General features: G+C 37.3%; 1 protein-coding gene across 1 annotated transcript in view; it reads right to left on the bottom strand.

Moving 5' to 3' along the window:
• The window catches only part of LOC150088401 (alpha-soluble NSF attachment protein-like), a 236,215-nt gene that overhangs the window by 102,492 nt on the left and 106,118 nt on the right, over positions 1 to 27,605 (bottom strand). The window contains exon 6 of the mRNA XM_090369491.1: positions 22,576 to 22,631. Coding sequence (XP_090225617.1) covers positions 22,576 to 22,631 — 56 coding nt within the window. The remainder of the gene's footprint in view (positions 1 to 22,575; positions 22,632 to 27,605) is intronic.

Raw genomic sequence — 27,605 nt, forward strand, 5'->3', positions numbered from 1 at the left:
AAAATTGAAGTAGCGTGTTATCAAGGGGCAAGCTAGTAGTATGGTCAAAGTGATAGTTAAGTTAAGCAGATAGCATTAGCATTAGTAGAGGCATATGATGCAAGAAAGCAAGCTTATTCAGCATCAGCCAAAAAAAAAAAAAAAAACACAGCACTCCCATTTCACCCCTCCGTTCGTTCGAAATACCTGTCCAGTTGAGCTTTAAATTTCTTTAGGCAACAACAAGTGATGGAAGTCGGTTCCACCAACCAACCACCCGCTGGCCAAAGGCAAATTTCTGCACATCTATCCGACATCCGTCCTTCCTCAATTTGAATTTATGCCCTCTGAGGTGATTATTCTGAGCAAGATGAAGAATCCCATTGGCATTGAGCATGCTCAAACCATTCAAACCCTTATACACCTCTATCAGATCACCTCGCCGGTGCCTAGTCTCCCGACTCTGTAATTTGCAAAACTTAAGCCTTTCTTCATAAGAGCAACCCTTTGTTCCATTCACTAATCTTGTTGCCCTTCTCTGTACCCGTTCCAGCAGCTCTACATCCTTCTTGAAATGAGGCCTCCAGACCTGTATACAGTACTCAAGATGTGGCCTAACCATTGCCTTATACAAGGGAATAATCACCTCTTTATCCCTACTAGAAAAATTCCTGTATATCATTGACAAGACACCATGAGCTACTCTTGCAGCTCGTCTGCACTGCTCAGAGAACTTCATATCTGCCTGCACAATTACCCCCAGGTCCTTTTCATTCTCCACCACTGTCAGTGTAGTACCGCAGAGTCGATACGTTGCTCTGGGGTTACTGTTTCCCATATGCAGCACTTTACATTTGTCGATGTTAAACCTCATTTGCCACCTCTCAGCCCATCTGTTCAACCTTTCCAGATCCTGTTGCAGCAGCATAGCGTCAGTAGTGTCCTTAACAACCCTGCCAACCTTTGTATCATCTGCAAACTTGGACATTGAACTTGATATCCCATCATCAATATCATTCATAAACACCGAAAACAACAACGGACCCAACACTGAACCCTGAGGAACTCCACTAATAACATTAGTCCACGTTGAGCAGTGTCCATTGATTACCACTCTCTGTCTTCTGCCACTCAACCATCCCCTTATCCATAGCAGCAATTTGCCTCCAATGCCACACTGCTCCAATTTGTGCAGCAGTCTTCCATGTGCAACAGTATCAAAAGCCTTTCTAAGATCCAAATATATAATATCAAAGTTATTCCCTGCATCCAGTTCTTTTGTGACTACATCATAGTATCCAATCAAATTGGTCAGGCAAGACCTGCCCTTAACAAAACCATGCTGCATCTGAGCTATAACTGAATTCTTGTCTAGATGATCCTGCAGTGCTTCTTTAACCAGTGCCTCCATTAATTTACCTGGAACAGAAGTTAAACTAACAGGTCTATAATTACTTGTGTCAGCCTTTGATCCTCCTTTGTGAATTGGGGTTACATTTGCACATCTCCAGTCTATGGGTACCTCCCCTGAGTCCAAAGAAGCTCTCATAATTATGGCTAGGGGTTTGCTTACTTCCTTTGCTGCCTCCTTTAATATAACTGGATAGATCCCATCCACCCCAGGTGCCTTTTTTATGTTTATCCTCAACAATCTCTCCTCCACTTTCTTCTCAGTTATTACAAAATCATCCAGCTCACTGCCAATGTTTACTTTACCTACATCATTCTCCTTCCTGAATAACTCCTCATGCGTGAATGTAGATGCAAAATACTCGTTTAGATTGTTAGCCACCTGAGCAGGATCCTCAGCTGTTGAACCATCAATATCCAGTGGACCAATCTGATTCATCCCTTTCCTTCTTGAGTTTAAATATGTAAAGAACTCTTTTCTGTTTTTCTTTGCATCCTTTGCCAAGGATTTTTCGTAGTCTGCCTTTGCCTGCCTAATCTCCTTTGTGACTTGGTTACAGACCAACTTATATCTATCATAGGCTTCCATGTCACCCATTAATTTGTATGTATCCCATGCATTTTTCTTCTCTGTCACCTGTCTCATTAGTTCATCTGACAACCATTTAGGCCTAAACCTTGAACAGTATTTCTTAGTTGGTATGTAAAGCCTGGTAGCCTCCAAGATTAGTTCCTTGAATGCTTCCCATTTTGAGTTTGCTGTTGGTAACATCATCAGTGGACTAGGCCTCACAGGATTTTGTTTCTAATGTGATCGACCAAAATTAAAGCCGCAATCGACTTGTTGGCCACCTCTGCTCTAGGATTACTGTTTCTGGTATTCATTAATGATACTGTTGTAGATATATCAAGTTTAATATCTAAGATAATAAAATAAAATAAGAGAATACTTTATAAGAGTATGCTACTACAAAAACTTATATAAATTATTTGGATTTGATATATGGCAGCTGAAGTATAAAACTGGAAAATCAAATTCATACATCTGGGTAGCAGTAATCCTAGAGCAGGGGTGGCCAACAAGTCGATCGCGGCTTTAATTTTGGTCGATCAAGATGAATTTTAAATATTTCCTTTATCCGTTGAACCACGTGACTACTCTTATTGCCGTGCAGCTGCTAGGCTCGTTTAATGAAAATTCACAAAGTTACATTGTGGAGAGCATAGTGTATGTGTCGAATTCTTATTTAGCTTACTTAATATAAATAACTGGATAGTACTTATACATTAATTTAATACCCTTTGATTTAAAATGAATACTACGAAAAAGAGTAAATCGTATAATTTTCATCAAGAGTGGGAACTAGAATACTTTTTGTAATGATAAAAGAAAAATGTTGTTTTTTTGATTTGCAATGCCGTAGCTATACACAAAAAAGGAAATTTAGAAAGGCACTTCACGGTAAATACCAATCGGATTTTCCGCCTAATAGTGACTTTAGAAAAAATAAATTAAAAGAAATTAAAATCCAGATTATTTGCGCAACAAAATTTCTTCATGACACCTAATTTACAATCCAAAGCAGTAACTGTAGCATCATTTAAAGTGAGTCATCTCCTTACAAAAAAATGCAAACCATTTTATGATGGTCAATTCATTAAAGACGCATTGCTAGAAATAACAGATTCTTTTTGAAAATTTTAAGAACAAAAATGAAATTAGAAGTGCTCTTCAAGATCTGCAATTATCTCGAAATACTATGATGCGACGTATCAAAAAAATGAGTAAAAATGTGAGCGAACAATTGCGTGCTGATATTGCTAATTGTGTACCTTTTCTTTACAACTGGATGAATCTACAGACGCCAGTGATACAGCTCAATTGCTCATTTTTATTCATAATCGGTTGTCGATGATTCTGCCACTAAAGAACTGCTGGGTATGGTTTCGTTAAAAGAAAGAACTATAGAGGTCTTGATATATTTAACGCATTCAAAAATTTTATTGAAAAAATTAAATTACTACTATTTAAGCTCGTATCAATAACAATAGATCGAGCTAAAGCAATGAGAGGGCATCTTAACAGATTCATCGCATTGTACCAAAAGGATGATGAATTCCCAGATTTTTTGAGTTACCACTGTATCATTCACCAACAAGTGTTAGCCAGCAAAAGATTAAAGTGTTATGGACATAGCTTTCAAAATAGTGAATTCCATCAGAGGACAATCTCTTCAAAGGAGACTTTGCAAAATGTAACTCGATGAAAATGAACCAGATCTGATATTACACACAGATGTGAGGTGGCTGAGTCGGAGTAAGTTTCTATTAAGATTTCGAAATTTGATGAATGAAATTAAAAAAATTTGTTGATCAAAGGAGAGATGATTATCAGCAGTTACAAGATACAGGGTGGTGTGATCTGGCTTTTTTGGCAGATTTTACCAGTAAATTAAGTGATCTGAATTTGGAATTACAAGGAAAAAATAAAAATTTGGGTGACATGATTAGTAGTATTTCTGCATAAAAGTTTCAATTTTTGGCAATGGCTAAGGATCTCAAAAAAAAAAAAATTCGATCATTTTGCAAATATGCAAGATCATTTGCAAAAATATCCTGTTTTTGAATTTAATAGACAGAAATATGTTTCTGAAATTGAGAAAGTTGTGGATGATTTTGAAATGAAACCAAATTCAGTGATTTTAAGGCAACTCTGTAGCCAAGGTGGGAAGGAGCAGCAGTACGGAGCACACGCTTCTTGATTAGACCGAGGTTCGAGCCCGTCACCACCAAATACGGAGGATGCAGAAAGGTCAGGGAATGACCACCGCATATTCCCGGAGCAATATGGCCTTAGTTGCTAATGCTCCTAAAAACCAAATAACAAAAACAGTGATTTAAAAAACAATCGAAGAAGGGGAAAAAAAAAAAAAAAAAAAAAAGCTGAAATTTTTCACATTCAGAAAATATTACTTCAAAATGAAATTTTGCCGAGAAAAGTACCCAAATGTAAAAAAATGCAGTGAACTTTTAAATTGCTGTTTTGTTCCACATATCTATGTGAATAGGCCTTTTCATATTTGAAACAAACAAAGACGAAGAATCGCCCTACTCTTACGGACTTGCATACAGAAGATTCTTTACAGTTGGCCTTATCACAGTATAGCTCCAATTTTGAAAGCTTGGCAGATGACAAGACAAACTTCACATAAATTAAAACTTTAAATATGTATGAATTTAAAATAAGAATTCTGCATTGTATTTAATTTTAAAATTTATAAACAACGTTTTTCAATATGTGTTGCTTAACTTTTTTAACCATGTGCAATGAAATTCTTGAGATGGTAGATCGCGGCACATTTTGAAGAAAAAAAGTAGATCTTATCGCAAATTAAGTTGGCCACCCCTGTCCTAGAGTTTTTTTTTTTTTTGTGTTAGTTGTTGGTGCATCGGCTTCTGTGGCCATATTGCACCTCTCAAGGTTTTAACATTTTCTACTCTGATCCAAGCCCGAGGCAGGATTCGAACCCGCGACCTTTGGTTTACCAGGCAGGCACTTTACCCACCCGGCCGGCTCCTAGAGTACTGTATCCCAAACAGGATTATAGATACTACCAATTTTAAACACACACACCAACCGTTTATGACTGGTTGAATAATGAAATAAAATAAAATAAAATGATAGAAAAGACTGTAAAATAATATTTGCAAAAAACTTTTAATTATTTACAAAAAACTAAACTATAACAAAAGTAAAATAAGTAAATAAGTTAATATGCATTAAAATATAAATATAAAAGCGATAAAAAGACGATAAAAAACACTAGAGCTTTCGGAGGTGTCTTCCTCCTTCCTCAGTAATAGTGAGACTTAAATGACACATCCTTAAATACCAGGTTCACGGCACACCTGGATGACCAGGCGCATACTCAGCATTCCTTTCACTTGTACCGGAACCGGAAGTGGACTGGACATGTGGAAAATTAAAACGTTTGTCTCTTGTCAAAACCACCGCCTCAAAAAGGGGGTGAAGCCTAACTCCCCTGTCTCTGTTTATACTATTGTTACCAGAGGATCCAATCCACAGACTTTCCAGCCACTTGCGGTCCCAGAATCTATGCGCCCGGTCAAGGATGACAGCATGTCGGGGGAGATCTGGTGTTGTTTTTCCCAATAGTGCTCGGCAATGGCGGATTTATTGAGCTCTGCGGTCCGTATCGCTCGTGAATGTTCTCCCAGACGGTCCTTGAGACGCCGTCCTGTCTCTCCCACGTAACATTCCCCACAATCCGGGCATGTGATCTCATACACGACCCCACTACTAGAATCCCTAGTAATGGGGTCTTTGACCTGTGACACTACTGTGTGCAACCTCCGGCCCGGAAGCTGCACACAGCGTGTCTGAAAGTCGCGAAGCATCCTCGCAATGCGATCTGACAGGCCCGGATAGTAGGGAACATACACTGTGGTAAGCGGTACAGGCGGAACTACCCGAGTGGGCTCTTCCCCTCTGTTGTATTCATCAATGACCCTCTGGGGGTAACCGCACCTCATAAGATCTGTTGTGATTTGCCTAATTTCCTTCTCCCCCTCCTCAGGGGTAAATCACGACATTTAAGCAAATCATGACGGATCTTATGAGGTGCGGTTACCCCCAGAGGGTCATTGATGAACACAACAGAGAGGAAGAGCCCAATCGGGTAGTTCCGCCTGTACCGCTTACCACAGTGTATGTTCCCTACTATCCGGGCCTGTCAGATCGCATTGCGAGGATGCTTCGCGACTTTCAGACACGCTGTGTGCAGCTTCCGGGCCGGAGGTTGCACACAGTAGTGTCACAGGTCAAAGACCCCATTACTAGGGATTCTAGTAGTGGGGTCGTGTATGAGATCACATGCCCGGATTGTGGGGAATGTTACGTGGGAGAGACAGGACGGCGTCTCAAGGACCGTCTGGGAGAACATTCACGAGCGATACGGACCGCAGAGCTCAATAAATCCGCCATTGCCGAGCACTATTGGGAAAAACAACACCAGATCTCCCCCGACAACGCTGTCATCCTTGACCGGGCGCATAGATTCTGGGACCGCAAGTGGCTGGAAAGTCTGTGGATTGGATCCTCTGGTAACAATAGTATAAACAGAGACAGGGGAGTTAGGCTTCACCCCCTTTTTGAGGCGGTGGTTTTGACAAGAGACAAACGTTTTAATTTTCCACGTGTCCAGTCCACTTCCGGTTCCGGTACAAGTGAAAGGAATGCTGAGTATGCGCCTGGTCATCCAGGTGTGCCGTGAACCTGGTATTTAAGGATGTGTCATTTAAGTCTCACTATTACTGAGGAAGGAGGAAGACACCTCCGAAAGCTCTAGTGTTTTTTATTGTCTTTTTATCGCTTTTATATTTATATTTTAATGCATTTTAACTTATTTACTTATTTTACTTTTGTTATAGTTTAGTTTTTTGTAAATAATTAAAAGTTTTTTGCAAATATTATTTTACAGTCTTTTCTATCATTTTATTTTATTTTATTTCATTATTCAACCAGTCATAAACTGTTGGTGTGTGTGTTTAAAATTGGTAGTATGAATAATCCCAACCTCAGAGGCCTTATTGCAGATATAGGATTATAGATCACAAAAAGGACTTCGTAACTATATAATCTGATATAAAATTTTCTGAGCAGTGTAAACATCTAGAACAGCTCATGGGGTTCTTCCAATAATATATATAGGAACTTTGCCAGTAGAGATAAAGAGTTTATTATTCTTATATAAAGCAACGGTTAGGCTTGGCAACCACATTTTAGGAATAATGTAAACCTGTTGGAAAGGATACAGAGAAAAGCAGCATGATCAGTCAAAGGATCATTCTTATGAAGAGAGACAGTTTTGTAAACTACAGTATATGGAAACAAGGTACCTGACTGTTATAAAACAAAATTTCCACCTTCTATTGTGGAATCTGGAATTTTTTTTTTAATGAGGGATTGGATAAATACTAAAAGAAATAGGTAAATGAAGTGAGAGAAGGTTATTTTTTTTTTATTTTTTCTAGCTAATGCTACATAAACTTCCTTGCATGTTTTGCCAATACTAATACTAAGAATCAGATCACCTCACAGGTGCCTAGTCTCCAGTTGCAGCATCTGACGGGATACTTCCGCTTGCTCAGATTAAGAACCTGAGGAGGCATAGGTTCAAATCGAGGAAAGACAGTTGTAGAATATATGTGCGGAAGTTTGTTTGCCTTTACCAAGCGGGTAGTTGATTGCTGGAACAGACTTCCATCTCTGTTGTTGTGGAAGTTGATAGCTTAAATAAATTTAAGGCTGAACCAGACAAACATTTCTAATCTCAATGATGTCCATTTTCACTTGCAGTCTGCCAAACCCCATGTACTTTTTCTGACAGAATCTCAGTTATCGGTTGATTCAACTACTGCTCATCTCAGATGCCCAAATTATTCGCTGTATGATTCCTTTTGCCTCAAAGGTGGTACTTGTGCATATGTCCGTTCTGATATTCTCTGTCAAAGACTTGGCAATTTGGAATCTCCTCTCTTTGATCTTTTCTGGCTTAAAATCCCTCTCTACCTCATTGTGTCAAATTCATCTGTTGTCTCTACCATTCTCCCAACTCCACCAATCACTTGGAGCTCTTTAACTTGCTCTCTTTGCAACTTGACGTTCTCCAGTCCAACTTTCCTAACAGTGAGGTAATTTTCCTTGGTGATTTTAATGTTCAGAACTCCAGCTGGCTTCCATTTTCTAGTCACACCAACCCAGCAGTTCGAGATGCTGAGGCTTTTGTAATTACTACTGACCTAGCACAGATTGTTCATTTACCTACAAGAATACCAGACAATCCTAATCATACAGCCAATATGCTTGATCTTTTTCTCACAAACAACCCTTCTAAGTGTACACGGTCGAAGTGAGAGGTCCTTTAGGCACTTCAGATCACAACTTGGTGATTGTCTCTTCTCCAGTGGAACCTTTATCTCATGGCTATTCCCAACCTCGTGTCCCATTTTTGTCATCCCATCCCATTTTGCATTACAAGAATGCAAAATGGGATGACCTGCGAGACTTCTTTTCTTCGGTCGGATTACTGTTTCAAAACTTCTGATGTCAACGTTTGCTCAGATCGTGTCAGTGAAATTATTCTTGCAGGAATGGAATCCATTATCCCATACTCCATTTTAAAATCTCGTCCTTTGTCTAAACCTTGGTTTTCCAATAAATGTGCCAAGGCTGTTCAAGAGAAGAATGCTGCATATCGTAATTCGCTTGTTTCTAATTCTTCAGTTTCATTTTCTACCTACACCAAAGTTTACAACAATTGTAAAGCAGTCATTAATCAGTCCAAACTAGAGTTTGAACAGGCTAAGAGTAGAAAACTTGCTTCTTGCCCTAATGGTAGCCGAGCATTCTGGTCTCTTCCCAAAGCTATTGGCTGCAACTTTTGCCCATCTCTGCTCCCACCTCTGTCCAAACCAGAAGGTTCTGTTGTCACTTCAGCCAAGGATAAAGCTGACCTGCTAGCATCCCATTTTTCTTCCAGCTCATGTATTAATGATCTTGGTAAAACACCTCCCACCATTCCCAACACGCTCCATTCAATGCCTCCTGTGGTCTTCTGTCAAAAGGATATCAGAAGGATTTTGATGAATCTTGATGCTAAGAAAGCTCCAGGTCCCGATGGTATTCCTCCACTTGTTCTCAAAACCTGTGCTCCTGAACTTACTCCTATTCTTTGCCACTTTTTTTCACTTTCATATTCCAAAGGTGTTTTTCCTTCTGCTTGGAAATTTGCTCATATCCAGCCAGTTCCTAAAAAGGGTGACAAATCCCTCCATTCTAATTATCGTCCCATTGCAATTATTTCTACTCTTTCTAAAGTAGGGAGAAATCAATTAACCGCCAACTCTTAAACTACTTAGAAACCTTCCATCTGATCAACGATCGCCAGTATGGATTCCGTCAGTGTCAATCCACTGGTGATATTCTGGCTTATGTTACCCATTTATGGACTAATTCAATGGAAAGGTTCGGTGAAACACAAGTAGTTGCTCTTGACATCTCAAAGGCTTTTGATCGTGTTTGGCATAAAGGTCTTCTAAACAAGCTTTCATCTTATGGTTTGCCAACTGTTTTTAGTAATTGGTTATCCAGTTTTCTCTCTGATCGCTCACTGAGGGTGATGGTAGATGGCTCTCTGTCTTCTAACCTCTCCATAAATGCCATTGTCCCCCAAGGTTCAGTTCTTTCCCCCACTCTTTTCCTCTTTTATATTAATGACCTTCTTCCACTGACTGGAAATCCTATCCATAGTTTTGCCGATATAGCACGTTGCATTCCACTTTCCATTTTAAGAAACCTTGTCCTGCTCAATCAGCTTCAACTTCTCGAAAATCTGCTACCAATTCCTTAAATGCCGATCTTCAGGTAATTCTCCAGTGGGGCAAAGACAACTTAGTTGATTTCAACCCTTCTAAAACTCAGTCTTGTCTTATATCTTGCAAAAAAGATTCTTCTGCTCCTATGCTTATCTTTAGTGACACTCCGATTTCTAGGCAAAATGATATTTCTCTTTTGGGGATTACCCTGACTTCTAATCTCTCTTGGCATAAGCACATTACAAATATTGCTTCTTCTGCATCTAAAAAACTTGGTTTTCTCTTTCACTCTAGGCATTACTTTTCTTCCAAACAGCTGCTCACTCTGTATAAATCGCAAATCCACCCTGCCATGGAATGTTGTTCCCACATCTGGGGTGGTGCCCCCAAAACCTCTCTCAGGCTTCTCGATTCCATTCAGAAGAGGGCAGTTAGGTTAATTAATGATTCATCTCTAACAGAGTCTCTCCACTTGCTTTCTCATAGATGTACTGCATGCCTCTTCTACAGATACTTCCATGGGCACTGTTCTTCTGAATTGGCTTCTATAATTCCCGCTCTCTCTTTCAAAACAGTCCGAACACGTGCCGCCACCAGCCAACATCCATTTACTGTCCAACTTCAAACCCACAGAACCAACTTTTAATCTTACTCATTTATTCATTCAACTGCCGTTTTCTGGAACAACCTTCCTTCTTACGTATTTCCTGAAAATTACAATCTACAGAAGTTCAAGTCCAATGTCAACAAATATCTTATTTCGTCTTCTCAACCTCTAAACCGCACAGTACTAAGTACTATAGGCTCTAATACCTCTCGTGTTTGGGGTTCACATAAAAAAAAAAAAGAAAAAACCACATTTGGAGTAAAATAGGAAGGGGGGGTTTTTTTTTTTTTTTTTGGCTGATGCTGTATAAGCTTGCTTTCTTGCATTATATGCCTCAACTAATGCTAATAACAGTGAAAAGCATATAATTTAACACGATAAAGCTTTATTCATAGTTATACTCCTTTTAAGCATAAAGGAAAAAATAATCGTTATTGTAAGGTACAAAGCATATAATTTAACATTACTTTACTCAGATAACATTACTTTACAAAACCTTTCACAGCATCAAGCCAGGAGTTAATAGAGGTGGCATCTTGCCAGAAGGTAAATTGAAAAAGAATGGCTGCGGGATAGATGTCCAAACATTTGCTTTCAGCTAGAGAGTAACTGATTGTTAGTACAAACTTGCATCTGGTGTTGTGGAAGTGGAAAATTTGAATAAATTATTAGAGGGAGGGGGGAGAGAGAGAGAGAGGGAGATGATGTAGGTTAGATACTTCTTTTCCCTTTTTTTTTTTTTTTTTGCTGATGCTGATTAAGCTTACTTCCTTGCATTATTTCCCACTATTAAAACCAAGAGCTTTAATAAAATAAAAATGAAAAGAAAAAATAAAATTAAACAGATTGGAACAAAAAAAAAAAAAAAAAAATACTAATCTGAACTAGTACATGGTAATTTCCTTGTAGTGTGGTTGGGGTTTTTTTTTGACAAATTCGTATAAGTAATCCACTTGCTCAGCTGTATGATCTCAAATCTAGACAAAACTCAGGGATCTTGGGATAATATTTGACATTAGACTTACATTCATGTCACATATTGACATGTTTGTAAATAGAATGCACTTCTTACAATGGACAAGAAAACAGCACCTCTTGCACTTGAAACAACCTGCAACAACTGCACAATATATAAGAACCACAGTGTATTCGGCCATATTGTATGGTGCTGAATTGTGGGTGTCAGCCACCCATACACACATTAGGAGAATATATGTGACTGAATTCTAGCTGCTGAAGTAGGTCAACAATAAATACAGTCTCCCCCATCAGTTAAGAACCATGCAGCTTGCTGAACAACTTAAACTACAGCATTTACCAGACATCATTGTCTGGAAATGATTGTTAACCACAATAAAGATGATGACTGGGCATGATCTCTTCACCTTGCTTCTGGCAGCTATGTGAGTGGCACATCCCACCATCTCTGCTTGTTGTTGTTTGTTTGTTTATTTGGTTTTTAGGAGCATTAGCAACTAAGGCCATACTGCTCCGGGGATATACGGTGGTCATTCCCTGACCTTTCCGCATCCTCCGTATTTGGTGGACATGGGCTTGAACCCCGGTCTAATCAAGAAGCGTGTGCTACGCACTGCTGCTCCTGCCCACCTGGCTACGGAGGCACCCACCATCTCTGCCTTAAGAGGTACAGAATCCCTGAGGATGATATGACTGAAGATAGCCGAAAGGTTCTTACCAGCCAGAGCATTGCAGTCAGTTCACACCACATATGGGAATTGACTTTGACAAGCTTGTAGAAGATCAGAACTATAGAAGACAAACTGCGGTGTGGTTCGCTGAGGCTACTGTTGCCTAGCAGTTTTGTGTACTTCTGTCAACAACTGTGTATGCAATCGTGTGTAATTATTTGAAAAAGTGTATATCTTGCATGGGTTGTTTCAATAGATGTGATGTTAAGCTGAACTTTTTACTACAACTGACAGGACTCTACACAGAAATGTAGTGAAGAGACTTTCATTCTATATTTTAGCTTTTCTGTTATATTTCAATTTTATGTCAATCCTCTGGCATTTTCTGCAGTGAAGGGAATTTGTCTTTATTTGGTAGGACAAATAAAGATTCTTTCTTTCTTCTTATCACATTATATTGAGGGAAGCGGCAAATGAGGTAAGCAAACCCTTAACCATAATTATGAGAGCATCTTTGGATTCAGGGGAGGTCCCTTTGGACTGGAGATCTGTGAATGTATCCCCAATTCATAGAGGGGTGATCAAATGGTGACATGAGTAATTATACTCCTGTTAGTGTAACTTCTGTTTCAGAGAAAATAATGGAGTTTCTGGTTATTAAAGAAGTAATGCAAGGCCATCTTGACAGGAAATCAGTTATACTGAGTCACCTGTTAGATTTGTTAAGGGGGTGATCTTGTCTGACCAATCTGAGGGTACTATGATGCAGTAACAAAGGAACTGAATGCAAAAATAATTCTGATATCATATACTTGGATTTCAAGAAAGATTTTGATACTAACATTAGCAGAGGCATACGATGCAAAAAAGCAAGCTTATGCAGCATCAGCCCAAAAAAAAAAAAAAAAACCTTCCCATTTCACCCCTCCATTCGTTCCAAATGGCTATCCAGCTCAGCCTTAAATTTATTTAGGCTATTAGCTTCCACAACAAAAGATTGAAGTCTGCTCCACCAATCAACTACCGACTAGCTAAAGGCAAATTTCCTCACATCTATTCTACAACTATCTTTCTTCAATTTGAACTGTGCCCCCCTCATGTTCTTAGTCTGAGCAAGAATCCCAACAGCATTCACCTTGCTCAACCCATTAAAGGCCTTATACACCTCAATCAGCTTGCAGGTGCCTACTCTCCAGGTGCTGCAATTTGCGGAACTTAAGCCTTTCTTGGTAAGAGCACCCCTTTGTTCCCCTCGCCAATCTTGTTGCCCTTCTTTGTACTTGTTCTAGCAACTCTACATCCTTTCTAAAATGAGGCCTCCAGACCTGTACACAGTACTTTAGGTGTGGCCTGACCATTGCCTTGTATAATGAGATAATCACCTCCCTGTCCCTGCTAGCAAAATTCCTATATATCATTGACAAGACTGCGTGACCTGCCCTGGCAGCCAGTCTGCACTGTCAGCGAATTTCATATTTGACTGCACAATTAACCCCATGTCTTTTTCACTTTCCACTTCGCTGAGTGTAGTGCCACACAGTTGGTACTGTTTCTTTTCAGTTACTGCTACCCATATGTAGTACTTTGCATTTGTTAATGTTAAACTTACTGTTGCACATAAAAGACTGCTGTACAAATTGGGGAAGTTACTGCTCTGGATAAAGTAACAGTGGAGATGGATAGGCCCACCACAACCCCAGAGTTGTGCTGGGCCTATTGTTGTTTTCTATATTTATTAATGATATTGATGAAGATAAAATGGCTTAATGCCTAAGTTTGTAGATGAAACAAAGGTTGATAGGGTGGTTAATGACAATAATCAGAGTAAGCTACTGCAAAGAGATCTAGAAAAATTAGGCAGATGGGCTGAGAAATGCCAATCTGCCTAATTTTTTGAGAAATTGAAGCTCAAAATATAAAAAATGCAAGGTACTACAAATAGGTAGCAGTAATTCCAGATTAACATACCAACTGTGTGTTTTTACATTTGGGGTAGTGCCTTGGAGGTAATTGTGCAAGGATATTTATGAGATAGATGTTTCCATATGTTATTGTGGAGGTGAATAGTTTGAATAAATTCAAGAAAGACCTAAACAAATTACTGGAAGAGATGGACAGGTGATGTGGGAGTTTTTTTTTTTTTTTTTTTCTTTATAAGCTTGCTTTCTTGCACCATTTGCCACTACTAATAATAATTATAACTGTAAAAAGAATGCTGGAAAGGATGCCTGCTTGTATTTGTCTAGTATATGGAGTGTGACAAAGTTCCAGCCAAACTTTAGAACAGGGTCCCCCTTCCAGGCCGTAACCGAGAAGGCAGTGATTGATGTGTTGTCACTCAGCCCACTTACTGCATTCCCTCTTCTACTGTTATTGGCATATGTCACGTGATTGTAGCAGTAAATGTGAAATTATCATTTGCTTAGTTTTGTCACTGCATGCTCATGTTCAGTTATTATCGTGCTGTATCTATCATGCTTTTGAATTTGAATTATAAGTCAGCCTGCAGTTTTGATAATGAGTTATGTTTGAAAACTAAGTTGCACTTGAAGTGTGAGAGCTGACTTGTTATAACGTTCCTCAACATTTTATATTAGAAGAGAATTAGTGAGCCTATGGATTCCAAATGCGAAATTATCATTTGCTCAGTTTCGTCGCTGTGGCTTGTATTCAGTTATTATCGTGCCAGGCCAGTACTGATGAGGCGAGTTTTCTTTGTATTCATGTAGTTTTTTTGACAACTGATTAGCAACTGATATAAGTATGGTTAGATTTAAGGTTGTTGTGACCGCTAAGCTATAACTTTTAAGAGGCCCCCCCCCCCTCTACTGAGTAAATTTTAGGTTTAATAGCATTTCATGCTCACCAAAGGATGCATATAAAATGTTACATACATAGCAATACATGTTTTTATTAATTTTTTAAAAAATAACAGATATTTTTGGTAATAATTACAATAATATCAATTAAATTAATAATATAATAAAACAAAAGTCATTATTGTCATTCATTTTTGTTAAAAAAATAAAATATTTTTTTATTTAATGATTAATAAATAATTTTATTAATAACAAAAAATTATTGATTCAAATTATTTAAAATATATTCGTTTCCATGATTTAATTATGAAGAAATCTGAAACAATATCTTCTCAAATGATAGGCTTCTAAGTTTGTCACTTTCCATATATAAAATGCTCAAGGAAGAGAGTTTGTTTTGAAGCATGGTTGTACAACATTCATTTTTTACCCTCTTAAGCCTGCTAAATAATCTTTCTTCAGAGCAATTAGTTATCATCAAGGTAAGAAAAATTCAAAATATAGTTTCAACATTTGGAAAACCAATGTATTTTGTCTTGAATTATTATATTGTATAAATTTTGATAATTAAACCCATTAGTTTGAGAATAATTTTTCTTTATATACAGATGAAAATTTTTTATATCTTTGTATAAGTTATCATCTGTGTCTTTGGGATAATTATTTACTAAAATTTTTACATTTTCTCTGGGCTCTTTGTCTGGTCAAAATTTAATAAAAATTTAAATTTTCGAGAAATTTTCTTATATACTTCAGCTCTTCTTTGTAAATTACTTTCTAAAGAATCCATGATAGGAATGAAAGAGTTCATCCTAAATTTATCTCTTGCAGAAAGATCATCAATATCAGATGTATTTCCATCATTAATCTGTACTTTTCTATACACTCCTGTAATCTACGTTATCTGGTAATTTTTCTTTTGCATTTTGTTCAAATTCATTGAAACTATTTCTGGTTTCTTTTATAAAGTCTGATAAATATGCATACAATCTAAAAATATTTCTTGGCTAAATACTAAGAGTATGAAGGAGTTGGTTTATGCAAGGGTACTGCACATACGTCATTTCTACTACCCAAGTAGAATGAATGCATTGTTTAATTGTATCTCATATTGTGAATACCTTCACAACGAGTGGCCAAGGTATGGCACTGCTTTGAATAAGTAACACTTCACCAGTGGAGAAGACTAATGTTACTTATTCTCAGCGGATACCTTGATGCATTCATACTACTTGGGTAGTATAAATGATGTATGTGCAGTACCCATGCATAAACCGCTTAGCATTTAGCAAAGAAATATTTTTAGATTAAACCATGCACATCATCAAGCATCTCTCATATTGTGGAGTTTTACTTCATAACTGGGTTGTCACTATTGCAACAACAGGTTACCTGCCCACCCACAAATGAGTAAGCCAACAAACTTTGAAACGGCGATGGTATCCTCCGAGAATAAGTAACACTAGTCTTCTCCACTGGTGAAGCACTGCTATTCAAAGCAGTGCAAAACCTTGGCTACTCACTATGAAGGTATTCACAATATGAGATATAATTAAATGATGCATTCATACTACCTGGGTAGTAGAAACGATGTGTGTGCAGTACTCACAAATAAACCAACTCCTTCAATATGCATACAGTTTCGAACATGTACTTAATGTTTCAGGGTCTTGTAATATTTTGCTGGTTTTGTCAAAACTGTTCCAATATATAATTCCACGATACAAGCATAAACATAAATTCAAGTTCTTCCATTTTTTTCATGGATAATAGAGGCTTTGTTTTAGTTTCACCTTTTTTGTATTCATCATCCTGAAATTTATTTAAAGCATCGATAATTGAATCATAATTGCTCTTGCAGATTTAATATATACTTCCCATCTAGTGTCAGAAAGGCATTTTGGAATTTCAGATTTGGATCCCAAAAACGATTTTAAAATAGACCACCATTTTGTTGAAGCAGAGAAAAATCTATAGAACTGTTGTATAACTGTAAAGAAATTTACTGCATCTATGCAACAATCAACTGCAGCGTGGCTGACCAAATTTAACAAATGTCCGACAAAGGGAATATATATGGCATATTTTTCTAATTAGGTAGGTGGTCATAATTCAGTGGTCACGCACACATACGCATGCATGTGTAAAATGAAGGCCTCTGTAGCCAAGTGCTCAGGAGTGAGAGCAATATGGCACACTAAGTAGACCGGGGTTCAAGCCTCTGACTGCTAAATATGGTCGATCTGCCAACCCACACTGGACAAGTGCGGCAGATTATGGTAATTTCCCTCAACACGACTTGTTGAGGCATCCATCCTGCAGTGGATTGACGGCTGTAGATTTATTTTATTCGTGTATAATGTATGGGTTTCTTGTAATTAGTGTTCTTTCCAAGTTCATTTAACTTCTTTAATTCATAAAACTATACAATGTTTGTTGTAACTAGAGCTCATTCAACTTATATTTCTTGACTTGACAATTTCATAATTATTATATTATTGATTAAAAATATACATGGAATAACTTCACAACTTTCACAGCATATCTTCACACAATTTTTTTAATTTTAAAAATAGTGCAGTATTATTAACAGTCCTTGCAATCACTTTATTTTTTCTTTCCTCTAGACTTGAAAACAATATCTAAAAGATTTCAAAACATAGTCAAAATTGGCCTCTAAATAGCTGGGTTTTGCTCTAAAAGTTTTTTCTTTCCAGACTTTTCAATAAACTCAATCATCTACCAGCAGCTCTGGTAACAATAATTTTCTTGCCTTGAAAATTTAAGTAGAGTGTAGTGTTGTTAAGTCTCTTATTACAAAAGATTATTACAAGTAGAATTTTATTTTCAACTTTTAGATACAGCAATAAATTCACTCTAAACTACATTTGAAATGTTAACAAATGTAGAATCTTATTTTAACTTCTTACCAAATTTTTCAGATAGGGATGACGAAGAACTTAAATCACATTGCGATAATTTGCATACAGTATTAATACATGCACTCTTTGAATGAAAACAACATACACAGCAAACTTTCTGAAGAGATAAAATCATTAAAAACATTATCAATTAGCCATTATGATCCAAAAGAGTTGTTAAAATTAATATGTGAACATAATTTATTAAATGCAGCCAAATATTACAATCAGATTGTGAATTTTTTTTTACTCTTCCTGGTTTCTGTTGCAACTAGAGAAAGGCCTTTTTCAAAATTAAAAGTCATTAAGAAATATTTATTTAGGATCTAGACTGCTTCAGGAAAAGCTTAGTAATTTTGCTATAGTAGCAGTCGAAAGAGATATTTTGGAAAGCATTGATATGAATGACATAATGAATTTGCAATAACTATAGCATGGAAAATTAACATGTAAAACTATATATAAAACTACACATACAAGAAACGATTATATTTTTAAGTAAAATTACACGCTTTTTTATATGATGTATTATTAGCATTTTATTGTATGTTATTTAAAAATTTAAGTTTTGTTTTTCTTTTATTATTTCAAAGAGCACATTTTACATTTACATGCAGGCGCACTCTGGAAAAATTCCTTGAGAAAGTAATGATTTAAACAATTACATGGAACTTAATTGTTTATAACACTAGGGTCACAATGAACATAAAACAGGCAGACTTGCACATTTTTACACATGTGATAGGAATGCAATTTATAAATTTGATGAATCTGAGGTACTGGTTAAGTTAACAAATACAGCCACTCCCCAGGTTACGTAATACTCGACTTATGGAAATTCGACTTTACATAAGTTTTTGCCAGCCAGCACAAACTTAAAAAAATCGTGGAAATGCATTTTGCATCCCGTAGGAATAAATAGAGGTATCGTAATGTGAACCCAATAATACATTGGTTTTTTTATTTTTTTATTTTTTTTGGTAATTCATTCCAAGAATTTGAAATTTTTGCTGTATAACTAAGCTATTTATCTCTCTAAAAGGTAATTTTTAAAATGGAAATTGCACTACACTTTCATCGTTATCATATTCCAATATAAGAATCAATTTTGAATGCCATTGTGATATTTTTCTAAAACATATTTCTGGAGGTCACTACCATAAAACAATAAAAACAGTTCGCACTTTCCGGTTTATTGGGCTTTTTTGTTTGCGCAATCTATTATAAACAGGTAGTAAACTCAATCTTATTGCATTTGCAATAATACCGATAACTAGAATTCTGTGGGTTTTTATATTATTATCGTGAAATTGTGTTTCCCCTACACTAAAATCTTCAATCATATAAAAAACATAAATAAATTTTCAGAATCTTCTCGTCATTCCTGTTTACTTATTACAATGGTGAAGGGAAAGGGACCAATGGAAAGTGAAGTGCTGGCAGTGCTAGGAAACAAAACAAAATCGATTTAGAAATGAAGATGATTAATTAAGAATTACGAAGCAGGACAAAGTTTGTCATCTATTGCACGAAATTAGGTCTCACTGCTTCAAGAGTGAATACTTTATAAAGGGCGGTGCGCATATAAAAGAACATGTTAAAAGATCAACGCATTTAAGATCGACAGTGATCACAAAACGAAGATGGAAAAGCTTTTAATAATATGGATGCAAAATCAGATTCAGAAGCAAGTGTCCCAAGTCCAATGGCCATTCAAGCAAAAGCAAGAAGTATTTATGAAGATATTAAGGATAAGTAAGTAAGGTGAACCCCAAGCCAAATTCGTGACAAGCAACAGGTGGTTTAATAGGTTCACGCATCCCGCTCATTTCTAAAACATTAAAGTATGCAGTGAATGTTGCCAGTGCTGATTCTGGAGCTGCAGAGAAATTGTGATGTGTTGGAAAAAACCCCTTCTAAATCTCCACAGCCCTCATCTTCTGTAGCGGCATGCTTATCGAGCTTGAGAGTTAATTCTGGCAACGATGCTCAAAAGGTAAAACTTGCTGACGTTATGCTTGTCTTCTCTCTCTTTTTGTAATTTTATCATTTTTAAATTTTTGTACACTTTTGTAATTTTTCCTGCGCATGAGATAAAAAAATTGAATAAATAATTCTATTTACATGTTCGTCTAACATTTTTTTTTTGCTTCAATCAAATTTGCGAGTGCTGCATAAGCATTTAGGGAAATTCTGACTTACATAGAATTCTGTGGAATGCAACCCTTACGTAAGTTGGGGAGTGGCTGTAAATGCAGATTTCACAAGAATATCAGCAACATGATATCATTCTGGTTGAAAAATATGAAGAATGGCAAATACGACATGTAGAGGAAGGATAACCCGTGACAAAGGAGGAAGAAGAGGTTATGCTTTTAATTGCCATGCAGATAGATTCAAGACAAGCATATCCGGTAGGTAACTATGTTGAATCTATATGGTATGATATAAGCATAGGGAAAAAAAAAATGAGTAGAAGTGTGTTCTGGACCACATGAGTATAATGAACATCTTTACAGGCAGAGTGGGCCAGCAAGTTAGACAGTCTAATTATGGGAGACTAATTTTCCAGAGTTCGAACTTGTGGGTTTGTTATTTGCTTAATAGTAGGGCATTTCTGGATTTGCTGGATGAGTGCTTTCTATATCAGCATATTAGAGATGCAAAAAGAGAAAGATATATTCTTGGCCTGGTTATAATCTAATATCCATTTAATGTTAAAAATTTTCACATAAAGGAACCACTAGAAAGCAATAATTACAGTGTATTAATGTTGGACTATTTAAAGAACTACTGTTAAAGGAAAGCAGAACAGTTTTTGCTTTCACACAGGGGGGGGGGATTACAACTGTCTTATATTTCTGTACACACTCAAGCAAATCTACATCCTTCCTAAAATGAGGCCTCCAGACCTGTATGCAGTTCTCAAGGCGTAGCCTGACCATTGCCTTATACAAAGGAATAATCACCTCCTTTTCCCTAAGTTATTTTCAGTGAGTCCAAATTGTAGCTTTAACAAATACAAATGCTAAAAGGGAAATGCTTAAAAAAGTTATTTTGGTAGCTATTAAGCTTTTTACTATTGGCATCTTGAATCCCATACTAGTGGTTATTATATAAATTGGTACAATATGACATTAGGAACAACTTACTATTATGAATAAAAGGGATGGTTAGGTGGCGACAACAGTAGTTATATATGATCAATGTTATTAATGGACTTAATGATACTGAGGTAGATATTTCAAGTTTCAATATACCACTTATGTACAAATTCAAGATTGTATAGAATAATGTCTTGGGAGTAACTAAGTAATCTGATATGGAGTTTTTATGAGCACTGCAGACAGACTGCTAGGACTGCTTAGTGGTTCTGACAATGATATATGTATATATAAGAACTTTTCCAGTAAAGTCAAAGAGGTGATTGTTCCATTACAGAAAGCAAAGATTCAGCTGGATCATAAATATTACATACAGATTTCAAGACTACCCTGTTGGATAATGTAAGGAGAAGAATGGCATGTGTGACTGGTTAAGAACACAAAAGTATATTCTTACTAAAAGAGACTTGATTTCATTGTTTAGAAACCAAATATTTGCAAGGTGACCTGAGTGAGGTGTTTTGTGCCTTGTAAGGTTTAATTAAATCAAATGATTTAATTTGATTTAATTAAACCTACTCTTGTGAGGGTGAAATATCCAAATTTAAGAAGATTTCAATAAATACTTGACAGGGATGGGTAAATGAACATTATCATCATTTTCATTTTATTTTTTACTTTTTATTTATTTATTATTAATATTATTTATTTATTTTTTTTTTGAGTGATGTTGCAAAAGCTTGTTTCCTAGCATCATTTTGCCTACTAATACTAAAATCATTGGCACCACTTAACACAGAAGATTGTTCTATCATGTAGTGGTGGTATCCTCAAATCCCTCAAAATCTTAGTCTGTCCAAAAAAAAAAAAAAACCAGTTGATTAATGATCCCTCACTTACATAAGAACTCTACTTCCTATTACACAGATGTTCAGGTTCAACTGCATGCCTTGCTCTACAAACATTTTCATGAGCCCTGTTCTTCTTGATTATGCCTCTTTCTTCCAATTGAGGCAGAATGCATTCAACGCTCACTAACATTGATTCATAGTTCAGCTCCAAATTCACCGGAGTAACCTTTCTTCATTTAACTCCTGATCTTTGGAACAACCTTTGCTCGGAAGCAGTTCCTGAATATTGCTATCTACAGAAATCCACAATTCACATCCACAAAGTCAGCAAATAACTTTTAGCTTCTCAATCTGCGGCCCACACATGGCCTAATGAATCATGTTGTTGAAGATTGACGAGGTTTTAATACTTGTGTTTAGGGTCATCATAAAAAAAAAAAAAAAAAAAAAAAAAAAATTTAATGCCTTAGTAATAGCATATCTATTACAGAAGTTAATTTTAATAGTAATTTTCTGCAGAAAAAACCTTTTTACACAACTGTTTGATTGGCACAGTAAGAGATAATGAAACTACCTACCTCATTAAGAACATTTAAAAATAAAATAATTATAACAAATACCACGAGGAAGACACCACCAAAAAAATAACTCCAGATTTTGATCTTCTGATGGTGTGTGTGTGTGTGTACAGTGATGTCAAATCTGTTATTATTATATGGGCTACATTATCACGTTTAATGCTAATTTCAGATAACCGATTTCAGGGTTAGAAAAACCATTGATTTGCTTGAAAACATCGCATATATACAATGATATAATTTATCAAATAGGAAAATACCTGTTTGATTCTTCACCTCTAAAATAATCAGCTGCTTGCTCGTAATGAGTCATTGCCTAAAAAAAAAAAAAAAAAAAAAATTCAAACCACATGATATTATACATAAACATTATTACAGCTGGTGTCATAGCCAGGATATTAGCATTAGTAGAGGCATATGTTGCCAGAAAGCAAGCTTATGCAGAATCAGAGAGGGAAAAAAAAAAAAAAAAAACCCTCCCATTTCACCTATCCATTCTCTCCAAAAGTTTGTCCAGTTCTTCCTTGAATTTATTCAAGCTATCAACTTCCATAACAACAGATGGAAGTTTGTTCCAGCAATCAACTACCCACTGTCTAGAGGTAAATTTCCGCACATCTATTCTACAACTGTCTTTCCACAGTTTGAATTTATGTCCCCTGAGGCTTGTATTCTGAGCAAGAGGAAGAATTCCATCAGCACTGAGCCTGCTCAAATCCATTCAAGGCCTTATACACCTCAATCAGATTACTTTGCAGGTGTCTAGTCTCCAGACACCACAATTTGCAGAACTTAAGCCTTTCTTCATAAGTGCGCTCCTTTGTTCCCCTGTTCCCCTCACAGTCTTGCCCTTCTCTGTACTCATTGTAGCAACTCTACATCCTTCCTAAAATGAGGCCTCCAGGCATGTACACAGTACTCAAGGTTTGGTCCGGCCACTGCCTTATACAACAGGATAATCACCTCCTTACCCTGCTCGCAAAATTCCTATATATCATTGACAAGACCCAATGAACTGATCTGGCAATCTGTCTGCACTACTCAGAAAACATCATATCTGACTGCACAATCACCCCCAGGTCTTTTTAATTCTCCACTACCCTGATTATAGTGCCACATTTTTGGTACATTTCTCTGGGGTTACTGCTACTATATGTAGTACTTTGCATTTGTCAATGTTAAAACTTCGGTTGCCATTTCACAGCCCATCTACACAACTTTTCTATCTATATATTTTATATTTTGCAACAGGATCTATATATTTTATATAGATCCTGTTGAAGTAGCATACTGCCATTACTGTCATTAACAACCCTACCAACCTTTGTGTCATCTGCAAACATTAAGCCTGATATACCATCATCAATATCATTGATAAATATACAAAACAACAATGAACTCAACAATTAAAAACAGCTCATTTGTTATAACACACGTTTTGCACAATGAATACTATCATATGTATCTGTTTTAACACTGTACCATTACCCCTTCATAAATTAGGCAGGTGGGCTGAGAGAGTGGCAAGCCATGCACTTTTCAAATCCACCTTCCACAGACACACACATATATTAGGCAGCAAAAGAGATAAACCTTCACCAAGACTATGTGAGCATCCCTGGGTTCAGGGAAGGTCCCAAGGGATGGGAGATGTGCAAATGCATTCTCAATTCACAGCGAGCGATCAAAGGGCGAAATGAGTAATTACAAACCTATTAGCTTGACTTCTGTTCCACAGAAAATAATGGAGTCACTGGCTTAAAGAAGAAATGCAGGACCAGCTAGATGAAAATGCAGTTACAGTGTGCAGCCACAGGATGAATTTGTTAAGAGACAACCTTGTCTGACAAATCTTATTAAATACTATGACACAGTAACAAAGGAACTGGATGCAAAATATAATCTGGACATCATATACTTAGATTTCAGAAAAGCTTCTGATACTGTTCCACATAAAAGACTGCTATATAAATTGGAGTGGTATGGCATTAAGGGCAAGTTACTACACCCCTTGTAAACTTGAACTAATTCCAGTGCTGGGCCCATTGCTGTTTTTCATATTAATTAATGTTACTGATGAAGGCATATCAAGCTTATAATCTACCTTTGCAGATGATACAAAGGTTGGCAGGATGGTTAATCTAAGTAATCAGGTATGTGCTACTACAACAAGATTTAGACAAATTAGGCAGGTGGGCTGAGAGAGTGGCAATTAAAGTTTAATATTGAGAAATGCAAGGTACTTCATATGGGTTGCAGTAATCCAAATTAATATATCAATTGTGTTGTACCACACTCAGGGTCCTTGAAGTTGTCACAGACATTCTCTCAGATATGCCAGACAAGCTGTAACAACTTGTCTGGCATATCTGACAGACAAGCATATCTGCCTGTCTGGCATATGGGAGTCTAAAATGCTAATGGAACTGATATTCGGGTGACATTCAAGTCAAGTGGACCCAATTTTGGTGAAGCCCACCAAATCCTCTGCTTGCACCTTCACGATGGTGGGACTGTTAGCAATCCTGGGTATAATCTCCACGCACAAACACACTGTGGGTGACCACCCAGTTGTTAACCAACATAAGCTGGGATCGAGGTGTGGCACCCACACCTCGATCCCTGCTTATGTTGGTTAACCCGACCCAGCTGGTCTGTGTTACTAGACAATACTAGGTGCTAAATGACTCATCAACCGGTGCAATACCACCTGTTTGCTTATTGGAGGCTTGAAGGGGTGGAACCCATGTTTAGTCTCCAGAGCTAAGTTCAGGTCAACCCTTCTCCACCTCTTCCATCATGCAGTATGACTGATGACTTTTGAGGTTATGATGAATAAATATCATGGCAAGATCCAATCTTCCTTACATTTCGAGGGTACAGCTCTAAAATGGTGTTTGCAGGCCGACCGCTAGTTAGTACACCGGACTGAACCTATTGGTAACTCTTTAGGAGGCTTCCGGATCAGCTAGTGTATAATCTTGTTACCTTTACTCTGGCAGATAGTGACTGGAGGGAGTCCGAGTAGTGTGTATGCGGGATGGGGGGCATTGTCAAGGCCACATTATGTCAAGGATCTGAGTATATTCTTATCATGTGTACGCCATATCCAAAAATTTCATTACTTCATACAGCATATCCCCCCACCTTTTCTTACTATTGAATACACCACGAATTGTCAAAACTAATAGAATAAGCTTATCTGCGAAAAGATCTAAACCTCCCAAACACTTCCTAGTTCATTTCACAAATATATCACGTATATTTGTGAAATGAACTAGGAAGTCTCAATTATAATCTCAATGACGCCCATTTCCACTTGCAGTCTGCCAAACCCCATGTACTATTTCTGACAGAATCTCAGTTATCAGTTGATTCAACTACTGCTCATCTCAGTTGCCCAAATTATTCGCTGTATGATTCCTTTCACCTCAAAGGTGGTACTTGTGCATATGTCCATTCCAATATTCCCTGTCAGAGACTTGTGTCAAATTAATCTGTTGTCTCTACCATTCTCCCAACTCCAACTAATCACTTGGAGCTCTTTGACTTCCTCTCTTTGCAACTTGACTTCTGCAGTCCAACTTTCCTAACAGTGGGATAATTTTCCTTGGTGATTTTAATGTTCACAACTCCAGCTGGCTTCCGTTTTCTAGTCACACCGACCTAGATGGTCGAGATGCTGAGGCTTTTGCAATTACTAATGACCTTGCACAGATTGTTCATTTACCTACAAGGATACCGGATAATCCTAACCATACTGCCAACATGCTTGATCTTTTTCTCGCAAACAACCCTTCTAAGTACACGGTCGAAGTGAGTGGTCCTATAGGCACCTCAGATCACAACTTGGTGATTGTCTCTTCTCCAATGGAGCCTTTATCTCATGGCTATTCCCAACCTCATACTGTTTGGCATTACGAGAATGCAAAATGGGATGACCTGCGAGTTTTCTTTTCTTCTTTTCCTTGGTTGGATTACCGTTTCAAAACTTCTGATGTCAACGTTTGCTCAGATCGTGTCAGTGAAATTATTCTTGTAGGAATGGAATCCTTTATTCTGCACTCTACTTTAAAATCTCATCCTTTATCTAAACCTAGGTTTTCCAATAAATGTGCTAAGGCTGTTCAAGAGAAGAACGTTGCATATCATAATTGGTTTGTCTCCAATTCACCAAAGCTTGCAACAATTGTAAAGTAGTTATTAATCGGTCCAAACTAGATTTTGAACAGACAGAGTAGAAAACTTGCTTCTTGCCCTAATGGTAGCCGAGCATTCTGGTCTCTTGCCAAAGCTATTGGCCACAACTTTTGCCCATCTCTGCTCCCACTTCAACAAAGGATAAAGCTGACCAGCTAGCATCCCATTTTTCTTTCAACTCATGTATTAATGATCTTGGTAAAACACCTTCCACCATTCCCAGCACACTCCATTCAATGCCTCCTGTGGTCTTCTGTCAAAAGGATGTCAGAAGGATTTTGACAAATTTTGATTCAAAGAAAGCTCCAGGTCCTGATGGTATTTCTCCACCTGTTCTCAAAACCTGTGCTCCTGAACTTACTCCTGTTCTTTGCCACCTTTTTTCACTTTCTTATTCGAAAGGTGTTTTTCTTTCTGCTTGGAAATTTGCTCATATCCAGCCAGTTACTAAAAAGGGTGACAAATCCCTCCCTCCCATCCAATTATCATCCTATTGCAATTACTTCTACTCTTTCTAAAGTAATGGAGAAATCAATTAACCGCCAACTCTTAAACTACCTAGAAACCTTCTGCCTGATCAACGATCGCCAGTATGGATTCCGTCAGTGTCGATCCACTGGGGATATTCTGGCTTTTGTTACCCACTTATGGACAAATTCAATGGAAACGTTTGGTGAAACACAAACAGTTGCTCTTGACATCTCAAAGTTTTTCGGTTGTGTTTAGCCTAAAGGTCTTCTAAATAAGCTTCCATCTTATGGTTTGCCAACTGTTTTTTGTAATTGGTTATCCAGTTTTCACAAGCACATTACAAATATTGCTTCCTCTGCATCTAGAAAACTTGGTTTTCTCTTTCGCTCTCGGCATTACGTTTCTTCCAAACAGCTGTTCACTCTGCACAAATCGCAAATCTGCCCTACCATGGAATATTGTTCCCACATCTGGTGCCCTCAAAACCTCTCTCAGGCTTCTAGATTCCATTCAGAAGAGAGCAGTTAGGTTAATTAATGACTCTCTCTCTAACAGTCTCTCCACTCGCTGTCTCATAGATGTACCGTTTCTGCTGCATGCCTCTTATACAGATACTTCC

This window comes from Mastigoproctus giganteus, chromosome 3, assembly GCF_048544385.1.
Source record: "Mastigoproctus giganteus isolate SK-2022 chromosome 3, ASM4854438v1, whole genome shotgun sequence".
NCBI lineage: Eukaryota > Metazoa > Arthropoda > Arachnida > Uropygi > Thelyphonidae > Mastigoproctus > Mastigoproctus giganteus.